This window comes from Branchiostoma floridae, chromosome 12 (assembly GCF_000003815.2).
Source record: "Branchiostoma floridae strain S238N-H82 chromosome 12, Bfl_VNyyK, whole genome shotgun sequence".
In the NCBI taxonomy this organism is placed as follows: domain Eukaryota; kingdom Metazoa; phylum Chordata; class Leptocardii; order Amphioxiformes; family Branchiostomatidae; genus Branchiostoma; species Branchiostoma floridae.
The window spans coordinates 20250445-20271784 of NC_049990.1; the positions used below are offsets into that span (position 1 = coordinate 20250445).

The 21340-nt window shown below is 41.0% G+C and overlaps 2 protein-coding genes across 4 annotated transcripts in view; one reads left to right on the forward strand and one right to left on the reverse strand.

Moving 5' to 3' along the window:
• LOC118427488 (short transient receptor potential channel 1-like) overlaps positions 1–14299 on the reverse strand; it is a 37028-nt gene extending 22729 nt beyond the window's left edge. The window contains exons 1-2 of one of the 2 annotated variants that reach the window (XM_035837313.1): positions 14013–14299; positions 13522–13773 (exon numbers count right to left, since the gene is read on the reverse strand). In XM_035837313.1, the coding sequence (XP_035693206.1) occupies positions 13522–13635 (114 nt within the window). In that variant the 5' untranslated portion in view covers positions 13636–13773; positions 14013–14299. Of the gene's footprint in view, positions 1–1621; positions 1795–13521; positions 13774–14012 lie in introns of those variants that run through there. The other variant, XM_035837312.1, reaches the window with a different exon arrangement.
• A 729-nt stretch (positions 14300–15028) lies between these two features.
• LOC118427438 (mitochondrial intermediate peptidase-like) overlaps positions 15029–21340 on the forward strand; it is a 16454-nt gene continuing 10142 nt past the window's right edge. The window contains exons 1-6 of one of the 2 annotated variants that reach the window (XM_035837237.1): positions 15029–15342; positions 16739–16912; positions 17843–17931; positions 18385–18471; positions 19561–19743; positions 20157–20220. In XM_035837237.1, the coding sequence (XP_035693130.1) occupies positions 15157–15342; positions 16739–16912; positions 17843–17931; positions 18385–18471; positions 19561–19743; positions 20157–20220 (783 nt within the window). In that variant the 5' untranslated portion in view covers positions 15029–15156. Of the gene's footprint in view, positions 15343–16738; positions 16913–17842; positions 17932–18384; positions 18472–19560; positions 19744–20156; positions 20221–21340 lie in introns of those variants that run through there. The other variant, XM_035837236.1, reaches the window with a different exon arrangement.

Here is a 21340-nt window from a genome sequence, read left to right on the forward strand (position 1 = left end):
CAGGGCACCGCTCTAATGAAGGAAATTGGCTTATTTGGGACAAGGTGACTTTTCAGTACTTCGTGCACTGATGAAAATCGATAGGGCTGTTGCCTTCGCAAAGGATGTTATTTCGTAACTATTTCTATTCTTTGTAGACAGTGTAACGAACTAGCCTCGTAATTGTACGCTCCCATTTGGATAAAGGGGCCCCTCCTGGTAGTTTACGGTCCGTGTTTCTGTACTTTCGCGAGTGACCAATGCGTGGCCACGTGGAACACCCTGTGGATACGGGGCTATTTTTGGGGCACGGCCGGGCACGTGATTTTTTTAAAAAATCGTAGTTAAAGTAAATCCGGGACCAGTCAACAAATAGACGATGTGACCCACCCTTGAAAACAACGAGAGGTAACCCTGCAGTATCCACGAAGTGTCTGAAAACATTCTCAGATATTAGAAGCAGACACGCTTGTTGAAGATTTAGTGAAGATGATGAAAAGATCAATTAAGTACACTTGTAAAGGAATAGGAAATGAAATGCACTCCTCCCAGATGTGGCTTCCAGTACGATCGGACTAAGACGAGGATAGGCACATCTGGTGACATGTATGCACAGAGAGAGACAGGCAGACTACAAAAAAAGTATTTCACTCCGTTTCTTTTTTGGCATGAAGCATACGATGTAAAGCTATAAAATGTAGCTAGCGCATATACTAGGACCATCTCTTCTTCGTACTGAGATTTACGCAACCTGCTTAGATTATGCTTCATTCTACCGGGTATTGAAAATTGGTTTTATTTCATGTTCATTAAGACAGCGGAATTCGATCAACTCCATGGCAATAATAAACACTGGAGGATGGTTGTTATTGAAACACCATCATACCACTCATGCTGTAGGAAATTTGATATCTAATACATTAATATGCATACTTTTTTAACAGGGGCATAGTAAACTCCATCAATTTTCAATTATTCTTTTACGGCGTTTCAGATATGCATGAATTAGTCTTCATGGGATCCGCAAAATACTAGCTCAAATTCGTTGTACGATTTTTTCACAGTGTGTTCAGCAAGATTCTGCCATAACCGATCGTCGACAACCAGCTATAGAAAGCCCGTTAATGACAAAAACAAGGCATTTCTTTGTCGTGCAACAGATCCACGACCCTTTAAGGACGCCCTCAATATTCTACATCGGCAAACTGATCGTACGAACAAATACTACCAAGCCCTCCAGTCACTGCAGAATGGCTTGTTTCCATCTACAGCCACCAGTTCAACTGTAGCCATGCCATACGTATACTGCTTTCTCAGCTTGTTCACCTTTATCCGTTGGTAACGTATATCCGTTGTTTTTAAAACCAGGGTGTTTAGAGACACCGAGTCAACGGACGGTGGTTTCAAATTGCAGTATTTTTAATAGAAAAATACAATATTGCATTGTACACCACCATTCGTCGATTTGATTAGATATTAAGCAACGGATATAGGTTATCCACGTATAAACTGAACTACCATTATATCCAGAATAAGAGGAAAGGTGATCATCGAAATGAAAGGTCTTGAAAAATTATGTGGTTTTAAAATAAAGAACTTTGTCTATATAACACACATGTATGTAGAACCGATCTCGTCTCACCGGCTGAGGCTCCACCAGGGGTTTCCAGGTGTCGGCGAACTCGAACGGTATCGGCTCGGGTTCCTCCGGGAGGAAGGCCGGCTCGGACCACCGGCGACTCGGGCTAAACTCCTCCCGGAACCGAAGCTTCCTCAGCGGCATGGTGCAAGCGATCCGTCCGTACCACCGAGGCAAGCCCGTGTGAACGTGCTATAGATCTTTCCACAAAAAGTACTTGTGACGGGTTCAAAAGGACGTCTTTACTTCCCTACGCGAGAAACGTTCTCAGAGTATTCGGATTCTGCTTCAAGGGGAAAGCTCTAAGTACCACTCCAAACCACAGCTCATGAGGGCTTGGTACATCCCTATTGAAGAAACACAGGTGCTCTCTCTCTCTCTTGATGTTTATGGTGGTTGAGCCACGAAAACACCTTTCCCGTACGCTTCCCTCTATGTCGACGTCACAAGACTTTTTATCATGAAGAATAATCACCATAGGCTGCACCACAGCGATGTATAACCGACCAGACGGTGTTTCAACGCTTCGTTCTAACTCCAGCTTACCAACCGTAACCGTTCTTGTATTTCACAGAACGGGAGAAAACCACACACACAGGTGAGCGGTCTACGTGATGAATTCTGCACGGCTAAGAGGATTGATCGGCCAGCCTGGAAATTGAAAATTAAATATGTATGACGTAGTCGAGAGTTCCCAAATTTACTCGGTGAGGAAACTTCATTAGTCTCCCCCTGATATTCATAACCGCCGCCAGGCTACATGGCTTCTCTGCGGGTTTCGGCACGTACTCGAACGTTTGAAGCCATCAAGAAAGCCTGGTACGTCCCTTGAAGTATCTCCTCTTGAGCCGCTCTTCCATTTGGGATATGCAGCGCCCCTCCGACCTTTTCGCTAATGATTTTTTTTTATCACTGGATGCTTGTGACGTCTTCCCGAAGGTACCCCTGCCCAACAGAGCACAAAACAAACGCGGTATGGGAGTTCTTTCGGGTATACAAGACCACGGTGCCGGTGCCGAAGGACCATTGCTGCGGTCTCAGCGTAATTCTTCCACTCATACAGTAGTCCATCATAGCCAGCTCTCTACAATGAACTCCAAGATTTTTCCCTCATCTCCGGCTGCCTCTTTCTTTGGATTTCCACAGTGTAGAGGTAAGTGATGAACGATTTTGGCTTCTCTTTTAGTCCATAGTGTTAGCTATTAATCAACTTCCATTTTCTCGGTCATAAATCAATAATTCTGTTCCTACATTTGATAGGTCGGCAACCCCTTTTTATGTGCTATGGTTTACCCGTGCCTCAGGCCATAGCCAGCATGCGTATTTGATATGCAGCGGCAGGTATGGATAGATAGATATAGGGTAGACATTTGTCACTGTTACCATGTTATAACTACAGTAGGGAAATGACGTTTATAGTAAGGTTCCGTGTTTCTAACATGGCGTAGTGTGGTGCAACTGCAAGGTGTTTGACCCAGGGGTTCTTGGTTCATATCCTGTAATGCTACGGATATTATGACAATGTTGTAAAAGGCACTTTACACGACGTTCGCCACTTCATTCTAGTGGAAATGAGTATATAGCTTCTGCTAGGGCCGTCCCTCGGATAGGACGTTAAATGGAGGTCCCGTGTTTGAGGAGAGCCACACCTCGAACACATTGAAGACCCCACCGCACTTATCGAAAAGGGTTGGGGTCCTTCCGGGTGTGAGTGGACCATCTTGGCCTAAAAGGGGTAGGGAATTTTCCGACCAGCCTTCGTATAACCACTTATTAGAGTCTCCTGAGTCAGTTAGGCACGATCTAGACATGGTTTTTCCCGCGGCGAGCCGACAACCTCTCGCCGACAGCTTTTTTTTCAGCGTCTAGATGGAACTGCAATATCGCCCTAAAGATATCGGCAGAATTTCTCCCGAAAGGTCCGGAGCATTCGTACGATAGCTTAGCAGGGGTCCCTGATAGCTTGGCAGGGGTCCCCGACAGCTTCCGCGCGCGTGTAGATGTGTCCTGACTTCGGGAGGGCTCATTAGCATAAAACGCGGGCTCATTAGGCTATATAGCTGTTTATGACTGCAAGCGCCACGGGTGTCCCGTGGCCAACGTTCCAGATCCCTCCCGACACATCCACAGATATCGGCAAAAACTGTGTATAGATTGGGCCTTAGTCAAGCTTGCCTAAGCTTGATTTTTCTGACTCAGGCCAGGGAGAAAAGACGCTGCTACAGTGAGCGTCAGTTTAGTGCACAGATGTTGTCAGAGTGGCCTTGCACTGACCAAAGCTTTATTTCCCTGTCATATGACAATCTTTGCATGCTACATTCAAAGTGATAAGCGTAGGAACATTTCATGTTCAAAATGAAGAGGGAATTTCTTTCATGGTCTTTTATTTCTATTCTTGCATTATGAATCTATTGGTTTTATAGTACCATTTTATTCATCTTCGAAAAGCAACATGCCCCAGTTGACACGGAAACCCACTTAAACTTAGTCTATAACCTTAATTGACTCTTCTTACTACAATTTCTAGGTTCACGTTGATTTTTCGCTCTTTATTGAGTTTGGTTAATATTTGGATTTCCCCGTGGAAGCATATATAATCAGCGTCAGTTTTATCATGGAACCAATTTTTCAAACCAGTTCTAACTCATTAAACACCGTGACAGTTTATTCAACGCGGTGGGCCGTGACATCTGATGCGAATTTTGGCGACTAATTAAGCGACAACTTCATTCTCATTTCAGTTACTATTCCTAAAAGGCCTGCAAACGAATTCGCTGTGAACATAAGTCGCCACAAACGATTATATTTCTTCTTCTTTCCTATAGTGAAAAAAAATCATAGCGATGAATACTCCAGCATGATCCGGATTATTCCGGTTACTTAATCCGGCATATTTGAATATCCTTGCAATAAAAAGTTATATCAATATGCATTTTCTTACAAAAATCTACACATAGTATATAGACATATAAGGCCATGTTGATATCATTATATGTATGAAATCCGCGCGAGGATCAATTTTCGGCTGTTTCCAAATATTAAAAAAAGATGTTAACCATACGATAAATCATAATAAAGCAGCTTCGTAACAAGCCAATATATGCTATGGATTGCAAAGACAAATATCAGGAAACGTGTACTCTTATCATATAATATTCCATGGTCAAAGAATATGTAACAAAAATTAGGAATTTCCTTGTTCGGTATACTAGTACTATATTCTGTGTGTTCAACCTTTCTGGCCACTTAGACTTTATACTGAAGGCAACTTTTTTGTCAAACATTTTATTTTATTTTCATGCTCGTATCGGTTTTTGGATTCCTAGGAGATGCCATCCATATAATCAAATCAACATAGCCTAACCTTAATAACAAAATGAGGTCTGAATTAAAACAGAGTTTGACAAATGACATTGACTCTACATTACATCGTCGACGTGTAGCAAATTACTACCGGCATGAAAAATGAGTTTTGGGGGGGTCGCAAAGGCCCTGGACAATTCATTTTCCGATTTGGTCGTGAAAATAGGGTAGATATTATTAGGATTCTCTCGTTAACTTCTTTTCAGATTTCAACCGAATTGATCCTAAAGATGCTGTTTAACCATATAAAGCTTAAATGCACCAGGACACTGGTGTTTTCATCAGCATATTCTAATAAAAACACAGATACACTCCTGTACTGTGCAGGGTTTCTGTCGGGTAATTGCGAAATATATTATCATCAAAATGATTGAGCATCGTATTGGAGCTAAGCCTTTAACCCGACGCTTGTGATAAAAGGCACCGCCGAATGCGATACTCCATCGGCAAGGTTTTTGATATGCAAAGAGGTACTAACAAGATACAGTAAAAATGTTTTCAAAGACAAAACTCTGGCATGAGGTGAAAAATATAAATTGTGGATACAGTTTTTTCATGTTTAAGATTACGATCCTTCAAAAGAGGATAGGTAATTTGGGACTATCTGTTCGGTGATCAAAGAAACCAAATACAGTTGAATAAATGTAAAACTTAAATGCATCAGGGTAGCGGTATATTCTACACCGCTTTGCATTCATACAGATGTACCCTGTTCGAGTATAACCGTAACGATGAATTGCAAAAAGAAACAAAATGTCCTTAACACATTTGTACATCAAATTTTTCAACCTTTAAGAGAGCGGAGAGATGTCAGAGCAAAAACTTCATGCCCCTTGCCTGTGAGCGAGCCAGCGAAATGCTAGAGTAGGCAGTTAGTTTTCTATTTTTCTTTTGGCCGGACGAGGAAAATGTAGCACTGAATTCAAGCTAGTATCTTATATTAACATCGCAACATCCACAGACAGTGCATACGGAAGGTAAAGGTAGTCTTTTCTTTTACCTCCCCGACCGAAGTCAGGTACTTATTCTTACATACACCTAAATGGAGTGAGGAGGGTCGTGTAAAGTGCCTTTCCCAATGGCACAACGTCGGGGGAACGGTGGTTATCGAACTCGGGACCTCTAGATTTTGTGCCGAACACTCTACCATTTACGCCACACAATACGCCACGCTAAATCCTTTTGCTAAAGGGTCGGTCGGGCCTTTTCATAGGCCCAGCGAAAATGCATCAATCAAATTCCCAGTCAGAATGAGTAGGCGCGATCCTGACTTACAAAGAGGAAATCCACCTTGAGACTAAGATCCCATTCTTACGACGCGGGTGGATGAAAGGTAGCAACATGCGTCATCTACCCGCCATATCACCTCGGCAACAGAAGTCAATCCTATCCACATCTGTCTCTACTCAAGCTTTAGTAAACCACTTAGATATTGCCCAGAGGCTGGAATTCCATGTGTATGGAGACAGCAATGCTATAGCTTTAATGGTACTATTACGGCCCTACCTGGACTTACAAAGTTACGGCCTTCCTTGGACGTACAAAAGCAACTGAAGTAGACCATTATGCAGTAGGATTTCCAAAATAAAGACGGTCTGGGATTTAGTCAAGAGTGAATTGCATCAACCTTTTTTATTCAGGTAAACCCGTTCGAACAAAATTCCAGTCCGCCAAAAGGAGTTACTCAAGCAACTGGATATGGTTTTGGAGTCATATTCTGTTGGTTGAGTAACTCCTTTTAGCGTATCTTATTACCTGGATGTCTAACCTTTATCGACGTAAAATTTCAGTAAAATTCCACATGAGTTTGAAAGTCCAGTTTAATGCATTCTACCAACAGAATACATTCAACCAACATGGACGAATTTTCAATCTCATAGGAACTCAATACCTTCATAGACTTCAGTGGAAAACCCGTTCGTTATCTTACCCATACAGATCACCAAAGTCATTATCTAGCCACCCCATCAGTTAGTTTTGAAGATTAGAGTCTTTATTACTGAGTTATCTCTGGCCGTAACGGGTTAACAACGCTAAACCCTGGCTCTATAAAATATGGATGGCCACTTTTCGGCCACAACAAGGGTGTACTTCACTCTCTGTAGAGTCAGAGAGCAGGCAATCCTGGTAGGCACGTCAATTATACAGCTTCTAAGAAGTGGGCACTTTAATCAAGGTAAAAGGAAAAGTAGGAAGATGTGCACGTACCGCTGCATACTGATGTCAAAACAATATATGGAGCACTCTTAAGAGAAGATGGAACACTGTACTCTTACCATATTCTCAAAGGACGCTTGTAAACCATTTAAAACCATATCCGCGACATATCCTTAACTCCTACTTAATAGGGTCTTCACACTGAAACCAAGTAAGCAGGAATAAAGCGGAAGCAGCCGGAATGAAATATTTGCAAAATTCGTGCCGCATTCGGGTAGGAATTCCAAATGGACCTTATATCCCCTTCACACGACACAAGAAGAAATGAGCTAAAATGCCGTCAGAATGAAAAGTCTTTCCTATTCCTGGGAATTTGTAGTGTATTTTCGACGATCTAATATTGCTTTTAAGGGAAGAGGGAACATTGAACTCTTATCATATTCTCAAAAGATGCTTGTAAACCCTTTAAAACCATCTCCGTCACAACTCATACTTAGCTGAGACACAGACTCTTTCAAGAGCTAGAGGTAGACAGAATCCCAAAGACGTGCTACACATGACCTCAAGTATTCAAAGTAGCAACACTTTTTTTGCCAAATCTTTATTCTTAAAAAAATGATTTTGTCAAAAAGTAAGGAACTAAAACTAGTACTTTTACCATCTACAACTATTGCACTGGGAGTGATAAAAGTACTTGTGTCTCCTATCACATCACTTGTCAAGTACAAGGAAGTAAATACTAGTATTTCTACAGTCTACAACTATATTTCATAGGTAGTCATGAAAAGTACATATGTCTCTTAAGTAGAAACGTCCTCTTTCAAGACGAGAGAATGCTTCAAAAATGCTAGCAGCACTCCGCAAGTCAACATCATCGAAATGACATTGTATCATTTTACAACTATCTACCCTATTGCACAGGTAGTGAAGATAGTACATGTGTCTCTTAAGTAGCAACGGCTGCTCTCAAGACGAGAGAATGCTTCAAAAATGCTAGCAGCACTCCGCAAGTCAACGTCATTGAACTGACATTGTAGTCTATCAGAAAGTTTACTTACCATAGGTACGCGTGAGGTATCAGTCTGTAGGTGACATGTTGACTGCTGCACTTATTAATTTTGGCTGGAGCTTGCTACGATCAAGTTAATCTATTTTCCGTCACCTCTATACAACTGTTGCTGACATTTAGAGGTAACCTTACGCCTACGATCAGTGCGTGCATTTTCTTGCACCAGACAGATATATTAGCGCGTGGGTGTTTGAACCCCGTTCCATCAAAGTTTGCTGGCTACGAAATGTCATTCGTCGCAATCCCATATAGATCAAGGATTTGGCTTTTAAAACAACGTCTGATGGAAAGGAAGAGGTTGCTACCGCAATAAACTATGACGCACACGTAAAAGGTCAAACCATGGATGTCATTAGACATGGAGATTGTAAGCTAGGTATATTAGTTACGCCAAAGAAGCACATATGGCCTAGCCTGGGCACCATCCGGATAGTAGTTCGCTCCTATTTTCGCTTCTGCTATCCGTCTGGAGACTTGGACATTCAAACCGTTTGGTGGTAAAGTCAGTTAATGAGCGAATGTCAGAGCTAGAAGCGACTGTATATAGTATATAACGAACGTCGGAGCGAACTACTTTCCGGATGGTACTAGGCTACAAATGGCCGGTATTGCCGTTTGCAGTAAAAAAAAAGTTATCAGATAAAGTTTTCGTGTCGGCGAAACGGTTAGGATGTTTTGCCCAGGGCCTAGAGGTTCTAAGTTTAAATCTCCTGATATACCACCGACGTTGTGCCCTTGAGAAAGGCACTTTACACGAATGTTCTTCAGCTTCACACATCAGGTAAAAAAATAAATACCTAGCAGCTTTGCTCCCTCTCGTGTTTGAGTAGATTCACACCTCCAGCACATAAAACGTGGATTCCATACTTATAGGAAAGGAGTAGTGGACCAGCCAGGTGAGTGGTTAAAAAAATTCTGTCCGTATATACAGCTTAAACTCTTCAGTTTACAAACCCGATGTGTGAAGCCTTCGGGTGGTTTACCGGAATTGTAATGCTAACCTACAAACATAAAACACAATTTAGATTGCATGGCAATACGAATTGATCTGTACCGAAGGCGAAACATAAAAGTTAGAGATCTGTTTGACTGTTCGTTTAATTCAAACTGCATCTTTTGAGAAGGTCCCTCTCAATCCATCGCTGTCCCTGGTACTGAAGTAGTAAAAGTGGCTGTTGTGTATGGAAAGTGTCGACTGGAAAGTCCATCTTGAAGCGCCATTACTGCGGCTCCATGGAATAAACAGCCCATCAGTAGGCTTCAGCATTGAATGACTGTCCTTGGTTCTAAACTCCAAGTGATGGTTGTGTTTAACAAGTGTCTAATGGAAAGCCCATCATACTAAAGCTCCATGAAATAAGCTGCTCATCAGTAGGCTTCAGTATTGAATGACTGTCCTTGGTTCTGAGGTACAAGTGATAGTTGTGTATAACAGGTGTCTACTGGAAAGCTCATCATACTAAGGCTCCATGAAATAAGCTGCTCATCAGTAGGCTTCAGTGGTGAATGACTGTCCTTGGTTCTAAACTCCAAGTGATGGTTGTGTATAACAGGTGTCTAATGGAAAGCTCATCATACTAAGGCTCCATGAAATAAGCTGCTCATCAGTAGGCTTAAGTATTGAATGACTGTCCTTGGTTCTAAACTCCAAGTGATGGTTGTGTATAACAGGTGTCTAATGGAAAGCTCATCATGCTAAGGCTCCATTAAATAAGCTGCTCATCAGTAGGCTTAAGTATTGAATGACTGTCCTTGGTTCTAAACTCCAAGTGATGGTTGTGTATAACAGGTGTCTAATGGAAAGCTTATCATGCTAAGGCTAGTCGGATCCGTGAAATAAAATGCTTATCAGTAGGCTTCAGTATGGAATGACTTTCCTTCGTGTTGAAGTCCAGGTGATGGTTGTGTATGGAAAGAGTCTGAATGAAAGCCCATCTTACTACGTTTCCATTGGATAAATCGCCTGATAGTAGGCCTGAATGTTGATAGCCTGTCCTTGGTGCTAAACAACAAGTGATGGTTGTGAATGGCAGGCGTCTACTGGAAAGCCCATCTTACTAAGGCTCCGTGGAACAGCTCCACAACAGGCTTGGATATTGAGTGGCTGTCCTTGGTTCTGAATTAGAAGTGATGATTGTGTATAACCGGTGCCGAATGGAAAGTCAATCTTGCTAAGACTCCATGGACTAAACGGCACGTCAGTGGGCTTGAATTTTGATAGCCTGTCCTTGGTGCTGAAGTACACGTGATAGTTGTGTATAAGAGGTGTGGAATGGAAAGTCCATTACACTGAGGCTCCGTGAAATAAACTCCAGTCCCTAGGCTAAAGTAACATAGATTGTGATAATTCTTACTATGGATAGGGGTCAGTGACACTGTAGCCCTGGTAATTGTAATCGTCTGATAAGACATTCGCTGCACGAAACCCAATCTTTATTCATGTCTCAAAGCTTGCGTAAAGTGCATTTTTCTTTATGAATGTTATACTTTACGTATGCTTTACAAATGCTATATGTGTGCTTAAAGCTTGCGTAAAATGCGTTTTTCTTCATGAAAGTAATATCTTACGTATGCTTTACAAATGCTTCATGTACTTAGAGATCAGATTTCGTGTAGTGAACTATGTGGTAGTCTTTCCTAATACAGCACCACCCTACGAAATAAACAACGGATAAATCTAAATGCGCACAAGAAAAACTCTCTGAATCTTGTTTTAAAATCTTTTGAAACTACCTCCTAAATCTGTATCACAAGCACGTTTTGGTGGATGTTTTATTCACATCTTCAGACAAGCGTACATGTTGACATAGCCCTGACCTGTAGTTCCGCTCGCCTCCCGGGAGACTATTTACACTCACAGCAATCATCTATCAACAGGCCTAACAGTCTACTCTCCACACCGGGAACGTGCAAATGTCAACACTATTTTCATTTCAAAGTCACAGAGCGGAGAACGCGCTGATGTTGGTGTATGTAAAGACTGTCGTGTCAAATAGATATAAATTGTGCTGCATACATTGTGTATGTGGGTAAAAGGGTGCTGTATGATTCATACTGCGCAGCTGTTGAATTTTCTTAGATATCTTCATACTGCCCAATATGTGCCGTATGTGATTGTTAATTCGCGTTTCGCAGTTGCAATGCGTTCTTTTTTAGCTAGGTCATGTTGATTGAATCATATGGATAAAAACCACATTTCGAACAAATCGATTTAGAAATGGAAAAGACAACCCGTAGTCTATTCAAAAGTCAGACAAGAAGAACAAATATGAAGCATACCATACCCCGTGTGTTTGTTCAACATTTCCGGCCACTTGAAATCTATTATTTGTTTTACTTCACGCATACCTATTCAATGCTATAATACACAGTCTACGCACGTCTCTTATATTTTCATATTAGAGACGATAAGATTTTGCTTTTTTTTCCTTGTGGACAATCTTGTAAAAGCGTATACATTACAGATTTGTGACCCGTACACTAATTCACCGCCACAGTCTGTTCTGGCATTTTGCCTTTTAGTTGTATATATATATATAGCCTCAGTGTAACCACAGTACATGAGATAATTACATGCAGATGTAGACGTATGTTTGTAGTGGGCAAGGGGCGTGTGACTTAGAGTAGAGCTGCACTTTCATCGTACGTCGCTAGGTGGCACACTAATCCTCCACGAAGGATCAGACTTTCGATCTGTGGGTTGTTTAGTTCTAATCCCGTTCAGCTCTAGCCTGGTTACCAAACCCCAGCCCGATCTCAAGTATCTATCGTGCAGGGGTCTGGCCGGATAGGATAGGCCGGCTCCTCAATTTTGCCCCTTATAGTGGGCAAAAAACTCCACCAATAGAACAGCAGCAGGATCAGCAGAAGGTAATTACACCCTACCATGATTGGTTACAGACACCCAACTGTATTTTTTGAATCCATAACAATGACCACTAAGTACCTGATTCGCTACTGTGATAGCCTGCTGACCAACTGTGGTGTGTTGTAGCTGGCTACCTGTGGTGTGAGTGGTCATCAATCCTAGGTTCTCCTCCGGCCTTCGAGAAAGTTTCTACAGCCATCCTGCCAAACCCCAACACGAAAGATATTTGAGGTTTGGGTATGGTATCCAGGCTAGTTCAGCTCTAATTCTAATGTTCACCAGCACAGATAAACTTTTATGCTAAGATCTAATTATTATTATTATTCTGTCAGGAACAAATCTGAGCTTAGAACTAACGTAAACCAATCAGAGCTTAGACCTGCATCAGAATATCCTTTGTATGAACATGAACAATTATTGGTTTGAGATAGCGAAACATGTTTTGGCATTTTTTTACTAGCATACTGTCATTCAACGCTGATGATAGGGCAGCCTAAAGGTACAGTGTTGTGTGCAAAGAACTTGACAAAAGGGTATACAGGGAAACATTCTGCATTTTCGCGAAAATGTTCCTTTTCTAGTCCATTTTACGTTTTCTTAATGATAGGGATCCATGATGCTAAGCAGACTTAGTTTACATATTCCGGTCCCATTTGCACGCGTGTGGATCAATATCTCACAGCACTACACCATCAGGTATACCGTATAATACATTCCAGGCACGTTCCTCCTTATAAACCTATTAGCGAAGAACAAGGCTTATTCCCATGTCTGCTCGTGTAACCTGGCCTGGGACATTTCATTTAAATCTTCAAAGGAGAAAGGATAAGAATATAATTCTTTTATGTTAGTGAAAAAATCGAAACAAAAAGGGTTTGCAGTAGATGTTGGATAGCAATTTCAACGCTGACTAGTTGTGAATTGGAAAGGAAATTGTGTGTACGATTAAGCAATATCACTTAATGAAGTCTGACACCTTAATTTCTAATTTGCAATGAGATATTATGAAATGAAATACAATTTTAAATAATCATATCTATGCTTGAGAATCGTCTTCCCATCTTGATTCTAAAATTGATAACTGTGCATCATCTTCCATCTAATTATCATTCGTTAGACCTATCTGGGTTAATCTATGATATAGGGCATATACGATATAGCGTCGCTGGGTTACCTCTGGTTTTATCCCAGGAGATATCTACAAATTTTTGTCACCTGTTGTATGTGCTAATATTGTCTGTGGCAGTAACACTGTATACATCCATGTACGCTATCAATGACTACCGATGATAAAATTTTCCGTTAAATCAGTGTCATCAATTTGATCAAGGGGCGGTGCTTCAAAAATGGGTCAATTGCAATTTTATGAGTCAAAATTTGCGGCCGCAATTACAAATGCTTTTATCTTTTTCACTGCCAAGTTGACACATAAAAACAACATCCCACCTGTTTGGCGTTGTTCCGAGTCCCTGACCGCTTACCGGCCGTGAGGCGGAAAGCGACCTCAGCCGCCGCCATGTTGGATTTCCTCTTCACCTGCTGTGCTACCTTGTTCCACATGAGGGCGATGTTAAGTCACACGCGCGCGCGCGTGTGTATTTGGTTTAATCAGAATAAATGTCCAATCAATATTTGATGTTTCCCGTTAAGTTGATCCAGGCGACTGACACCCTACACGCGGCGGCCATGATTGATAATCTGTGGGGCAAAAATACAAGGCCGCCATGTTACACCGGCGCCCCTTATAAGGCAATGCCATCACCTGTGCTATAAATAGCGCAAATAAATCCCAGACACCGGGAACCCAATAATGTGTTAAAAACGTCAGTAACACCACGTACGTATTAATGGATATAAATTACTTCATCTCAAAGGAAATTAGCAACGCAACACGTGGATTGTAACAAATAACAAATGCTGAAATTACAATGACATACCTCGTCAGTAGCCAGCAATACCAATCCGGTCATGACACTAGCAAACCTTTTTACTCGAAAAAGACGTCGGCCATTTTGCGTTGACCTTGATGTCCGATATATTTTTGCAGCCTGTAAGAATACTGATTTTGTGAACGCCTGATTGGAAAAATAAACTCGTCAAGAAAGGCCCTCGTGTGCGATCAACAGGTCTCAATTGTGCAATCATCGATCACGCTATTCCACCTGACGCGCCGTCATATTTCACACATTATGATCTCACGGAGACTATAATGAAATTTGATGGATTGCCCTGACGGCACAAATATGCTACTCCGCATGCGTGATTGCGTCACGGGGCGCCATCTTGACATGTTTATTATTTACATATGTACTTGTGATCAGCAGGGAGGGTATTGACAATATAGGATCGCTTAGAAACGCATTATGCAACATTACTTCATGAAAATCATATTTCCATAATTGATCAACAGAAAGGCATATGTTAGACTACGAAGCATTTGTATCCTTCAAATGTTAAACCTGGTTTATGTTTGAGCCATATCTTAGAGGTGTAACTTGTTACTGTCGATAATTTAATCAACTGGTGAGTAACATTTCCAAACCGAGGCCCGGCCGAGCTGTTTGCGGGAAGAAAAAAAAATAAAAGTGTATCATTCAAGAAATGTAAACAAATTTATTCTATTTACTATAACTTACTATTAGTAAGTTATGCGTGTTTTGTTGTCTCCAGTGTCATATTTTACTTTTCGGTTCTCGCAAACTACCCGGACGGGCACCGGTTTGGAAATAAGCCCCTGATATTGGGATTAATCATTATTTTCGCAAAGTTTGTGTAGTAACGTTAACATAGCAAATCCATAAATCTGCTTTTCATATTCTTGTTTGAGAGCAATTGAAGTTTTGGTACAGCGGTTATAAATTGGGTTTAATTAGGTCAATCTAATACGTCCAATGAACTTTTATCAAATCTTGTAGAACGAAACACCCCCATTTCACGAATGGGCTAAGCGAATGACCTTTATGCATCAAACATGGCGGCTTTCCAGGCAAAAACGTTGCGTAGTGCTGAATAAATAGATTATTTGCCTTACTCTGGTCCCTTAAAGGTAATGCTTACCTATCGTATTTTATTTCCAGCAGCATGCGGAATGTGCTGAGACCGTACAACCGCTTGGTTCGGTTGTTACGAGCCCGTACCGAGTCGTCGCGCGTCCTGTCCTCGGTGGGGAGGGCGGTGTGGGTCCGAGACGTCGCCACATGGTCCCCGCTGGGCACTGCCTTCAACACGAAAACCGCCAAGAGACTCAACCTCTTCCGTGAAAATGTGGTGAGTAGTAAAATAGTCTATGGAGCCATATGCCCGTGGGTGTCGAAGCGAAACATAATGTGTAGCAACAACAGTACCAAAATCATTTTTATGACATGATAATCTTTATATGATAATCTTTATTGCATATTCATGCCCGAGGGCTAAATGCACAAAGGGACCACATATGGTCTTATGGATGCAGAGGAAAAAAGAAACTAGACTTATACAAAGATTTTAAACTAGTCTAAATGGAAAAGGAACTAAGACACTATGTATTACAATCTCTAATGGCTGCATCTAACATATGCAAAACTTTGTAACACATGTAACGTTAATTACATGTAACGTTATATGAGTTTTCTGAATTTCTATTCCTGAGTTCAAACATCATGATCATATAGAGGGGACTATGTAAGCATACAAATAAGTTTGAGAAAACCAACAGATATTAAGAACTGAAGAAATCACAATGTAAAAAAAGCCTCTTTTTACGCAAACCTTCTGACTGAGATGAATCTTTTATCTGCTAAATGCTTATGAAATGTACATGCACTCTTTATTATGTACTTAACTCACTTGTATGTTTATACATATCTTGTTATGTTATTTCGATTTCTTTAATTTTGTATCATGGACTCCAGGAAGAATAAATTTTAGTCTAATCATAATGGAGATAGATGTGCAAAAGTTAGGGGTAACGAGTCGTTCGGTGTAATATAACCAGCTGCTGCCGCGCCGCGTGCCTGCGAAGCTGGTGTGTTACGCCGAACGGCGGTTATACCGGCTATAAAGATACAGATACCAGGGTTGAACAAGTTTTCTAAAATCCACAGTTTGTCCTATCGGGCAAGCACATAAAAAATGTACTTGCCCGAACCAATTTTTCACTTGCCCAAAATTCAAATGTCACTGTTACTAGTATATGCATTTTCACTTCCAGCAATGGAATTCTCTGTAGACAATTGCTTGATGTCATGACTGTAAAAAGTAACAAGTATATCAAAATTGCACTAAAATCAATGGAAAAATCTTACTTGCCCGATCGGACAAGTGGGGTAGGACATGCACTTGCCCGAACAGCACTTTCACTTGCCCTGGACAATAGGGCTAGTGGACTTGTTTATCCCTGGATACAGATACAGAGATAAAAAATAAAAAATAGAAAAACTCAAGGGTCTCAGTGGCAAGTGTGCAGATGTTGACACACTGACAGCACCAATTCCGTAGGTGTTTTTTGGCACCTTTAGACAGATTAGCCGTGAGGCTCGGTGGGCGTCACTCCACCGTCATGGGGGAAGGGGCATGGCGAGTTTAGAACTCAGGACCTTCTAATTCTGACTCCAACGCTCTAACCGTTATAATGGAGATAAAGAAACAAAAAAACATAGCTGTCTCAAACCCCTCCCCTCCCCAGGGTCTGTTCGAGGTTCCAGAGCTGACCAGCCCGTCAGGATTTCAGCGTGCGGAGGCTAAGGTGGCACAGGAAGCATCGGAGCTCGTAACGGCGACCCAGTCCGCGCCCACGGGCATCCAAGTGGTCCAGCTGTTCGACAAACTGTCGGATACTCTCTGTCGAGTGGCTGACTTGGTAAGACGAATTTCAATGTTGGCTTTGAAATAGAACTTGATCATATTCGAAACAAAACTCCAGGAATGCCTAGACTATAGGATATATCATAGATACAATATTAGTCTTACTGAAGATGATAAGAATAGTCTAGTCACTTTTGTTACAAAATTACAATTTTATAACAATCTTTATTGACACGACAAAAGTACAGCGACTTTCGTAAGGTCTACATGTATAACAACTACTTACAGTACAACTAAACACACATATATGGATATCTATAGGTATGATTAAATCAACATATAGGGTCTAGCATGTCATTAACACTATTAGTTCTACGGTATAAACATTCGTGGATATATTTGCCTACTTGTACACAGTGAGGGTTATCGCCTCTCAGAATGTAGTTGAATTTATCTATCGAACAGAGAGTAGCAAATTCTTTAGAACAAGCGGAAAGTAATGTGAACAGCTCTGTGCGTTTATCATTATATCGAGAACAATCCATAACAAAGTGACGTTCGTCTTCGATCTCATATATGACTTTGTACAGTTTTTGTTTCTAAAGAATGGCACTTACTGCATCCCATGCCAAGTGTAGCAGATTCTTTGACCATCATAAAATCCAGATTGAACCAGGATGCCACTACACTGTACTACAAGGTCACTTGCAGTGATTTTCCCTCAAGAAGACTAGAATACTAGCCAGGAGTCCAGCTTAGTCAGCTCCTGAAGTTTGCTTCTGGTGGGTAGCGACCTTCAGGAATGGACTAAAGCAAACAAGACTCAACTCCAGGCTATAATGATACCTCATTTTAAGTTAAAATTCTCTAAAGCACCATTATGATTCCTTTTTGCCCCCATGCAATTTGTTTGTAGAAAACCCCCTGTATAAGTTGAGTTGTTTTATGTTCAACTCTGAATTCCACATCTTGTTTGTTCATCCAGGCTGACTGTATCCGTGTTGTCCACCCCAATGCCAAGTTTGCCCATGCTGCACAGCAGACATGTTTCCACATAGGAGCACTAGTGGAACAGTAAGACTCAAATGTTTTCTAATCTACACTGTTACTATGTTGATAGGTTAGTTATTTACATGGTTAAGTGACTAGTTAATTGGTCAGAGGTTAAACCTGGTTTTAATTGATTGATCGAATCAGAACTTAGTTTGAATATCACCTGTTATAAAGTTGTTGTTTTTTCTCATGCGCAATACTGTAGCCCAGTGTAGAGTGAGCCTAATGGTATAATAGTATGTATACATTGTTACATAGACACAATACTGTAGGGTGGGCCTTATAGTATACAATGTAGTATTGTGCACCAGTATCTTGACAAAAGACTACAGGGAAAACATTCTGCATTGTCTTAAAGATTTTGTCATTCTAGTTTTAACTATTCATTAGTTAATGTTGGGTTTGTAAACAAATGCTGTATACTGGAACTGTCTTTTGGTGCCATCATCTTATGTTTTTACATGTACCATCCAGGTTGAACACAAATATTGGCCTGTATGATGCCTTGAAAAGACTGCTACATGATGAGACAGCTATGGCATCCATGGATGAGGAATCCAGGTAAGTACAGTGGATTTTAGAATTTTTGCAATGATCTGACCACCATGAATGCTTCTCCATTGTGTTTGTTTGTATTGCATAGCTGGTAAAGTGCCTCATTTTGTAACACACCAGGTTTGTACTGAACAGTACAAGCTGCATATCTTGAGAGATTTATTTGATCCACTCACACCAGGAAGGGGCCCTACTATTTAACGTCCTATCCGAGGGACGTCCCTACCGAAAGGTTGGCACTCATTTACATGTACACCTTAGTTGAGTGAGGAAATTGCCCTAAAATACCTTACCCAAGTCTTTGACTGAACAGCTCCAGTCTTTGTCAAGGAATGACGAATCCACTGCTTCTGTGACAACACGTTATGTAGATAGAACACGTGACTGGATGAGCAGTTGATCATAAGTTGCAGGAAGTCTATGGCACCCACCATCTCGATCTGTTACTAGTAAGAACCCCCTTATGGAGCCTTAGTTACAACCATCCCCTAACAGAGATGGTGGGTGCAATAGACTTTCTGCAACTTATGATCCACTGCTCAGTCGAAAATTTAAATTTGGTTTCATGTTAGAAATTTAGTTAAACTTTTCTAGAACATTGGGAGTGTCAGGAATTCAAACTCTGTACCTTCATCATGTTCTGAGTTGGCAACCCTAACCCCATAGCCACCGTGCCTCCTATGGTATTCAGGGCTCGAAATTCATTTTAGGGATTAGGTGCACTGGTGCACCCAGCTTGAAAAATTGGGTGCACCAAAAAATTTTTTGGTGCACTGCTTAAATTTTAGTAATAACCTAATAATAAAACTTAGTTACAAGCTATCAAATTTTTAAACAAATACCATGACAGACATTTTTATTATCTTTCTAACACTTATGTCAAAAATATGATGTATACTAGTATACTTTGATATCTTTACAAACATAAACGTAAGAAAATATTTGGGTGCACCCTGTGCAACCACAGAAAATAATTGGGTGCACAGCTCCAATTTTGGGTGCACCTGGGTGCACATGCACCCAGTATTTTGAGCCCTGGTATTTCAATGTGTGTACAGACAAATGTGTATAAACAAGCTGTTTTCTTTTCTGCAGACGAGTGGCCGAGTTGTTTATGTTTGATTTTGAGATCAGCGGGATCCATCTTCCCGACTTACAGCGTGAGATGGCGGTACGGTTGAACGAAGACATTCTAACACTGGGCAGTGATTTCAGTAAGGGGGTCAACACTCCTAACGCAGTCCCCAAGTCTGTACTGCCAGACCATCTCAAGTACTGGTCAGTAGCTTTCTGTCTGTCTCTTTGTCTCTATATCCGTGTTGCACAGCTAAGGGTTTTTCACAGCATAGCGGTATCTTAGTGCAGCAAAGCCATGTAGTAAACCATATGCAGGTTTGAGCAATTGTTTATTTTAGCACAATAACAAGCTACATGTACCCCTAGCTGCTTTTTAAAACCTGGTAATACTATACAAACCCTACACTACAAGGAAGGACACTAGTGGGTACAGACACTACAGGCATACGGACACTACTTTGTACGGACACTACAGGGGTACTGACGATACAATAAGAAAGTATGAGGTTGTTAAAAAAACAAATAAATAAATGAGGTTTTTAAACTCTATTGTTACCAATGATTTACAGTTATAAGAATGAATATTGATTTGGTGTTTGTTTTCCTCCTTCTAGTTTTACAGTGGACGGAGACAAGGTCATAGTCCAGAACATGCATTCTGATTCAGGGAGCGATGCTGTAAGTATTCATCAAACATTTCTGACTCAGCAAGGAAGTTGGTCATTTCTTGCACTTTGTAAATAATCTAGATTCAAATTTAACGATGATATCATTTCTGGATGTTGTGATTTCTTTTTCATAACCATTAAGGTCCTACCTGCTTATATTTTTATGCCTATCAGAATATATAAAAAACATATAAAAATTATGCCTATTTTTATTCTTCAGATCTTCCTCAGAGCTTATGACTGGAGCACGGCATCTTGCCACTTGCCACATGTAGCCAATGTAGGTGTTCTCATCACAAAAGGGCCACCTACATCTGGTAAGATGTGGCAACGAGAAGCAGCACTCCAGTCAGAAGCTCAGAGGAAGATGTCTGATGGACATCAAAGCATTTATTAAGTATAGATGAGACTCTACTGCAGGGCTCTAGCCAGCGCCCGTTTTTCCGTCAATTGCCGGAAATTTGCTGCGTGTGACGGAAAACTTTTAAAACCAATCCGTCAACCTTGACGGACAAAAAATCTGATGAAAGCTCCTTGGTGGAAGCTACAGGCGGCTTGGGGACGCCGTGCACGGCTGTAAAAGCCACACACTGTTTGTTTTGATATTGTTATGATTGTTGATACTGTGTGTCGGCACCCGTTTGCATTTGATAATCTCATTAAAACCGGTTTTTCGAGGTCTCAGTTCAGTCTCGCTAACTCCTGGAATAGTGTTTTCTCGACAATGGGAATTGGCTGGCGGAAAAAAATTTTGAGCTGGCTAGAGCCCTGCTCTACTGGTTGTGAAAAAGACTCCAATATCCTAAATTAACACCCTCCGGTTTAATTTGGGAATTCCATTATTATTTGGGAGTGACCTCCCAGATCTCAGCAACCGTACACCCAGATGGGCTGATATCGCAATCTGAAAGTATAAATGATGTAAGAAATATGTAGCAGCCAATAACGACCCCCTGGGAATTAATCTAAATTGGCATAACTGTACATAATTATGCATAACTATGCATAATTATGCATAACTTTTGAGGGTTATGCATAATTATGCATAAGGTTCCAAGAGTTATGCATAATCATCCATAAGGTTCCAAGGTTTATGCATAACTATGCTGTTAAAAAGGGTTAGCATAAGG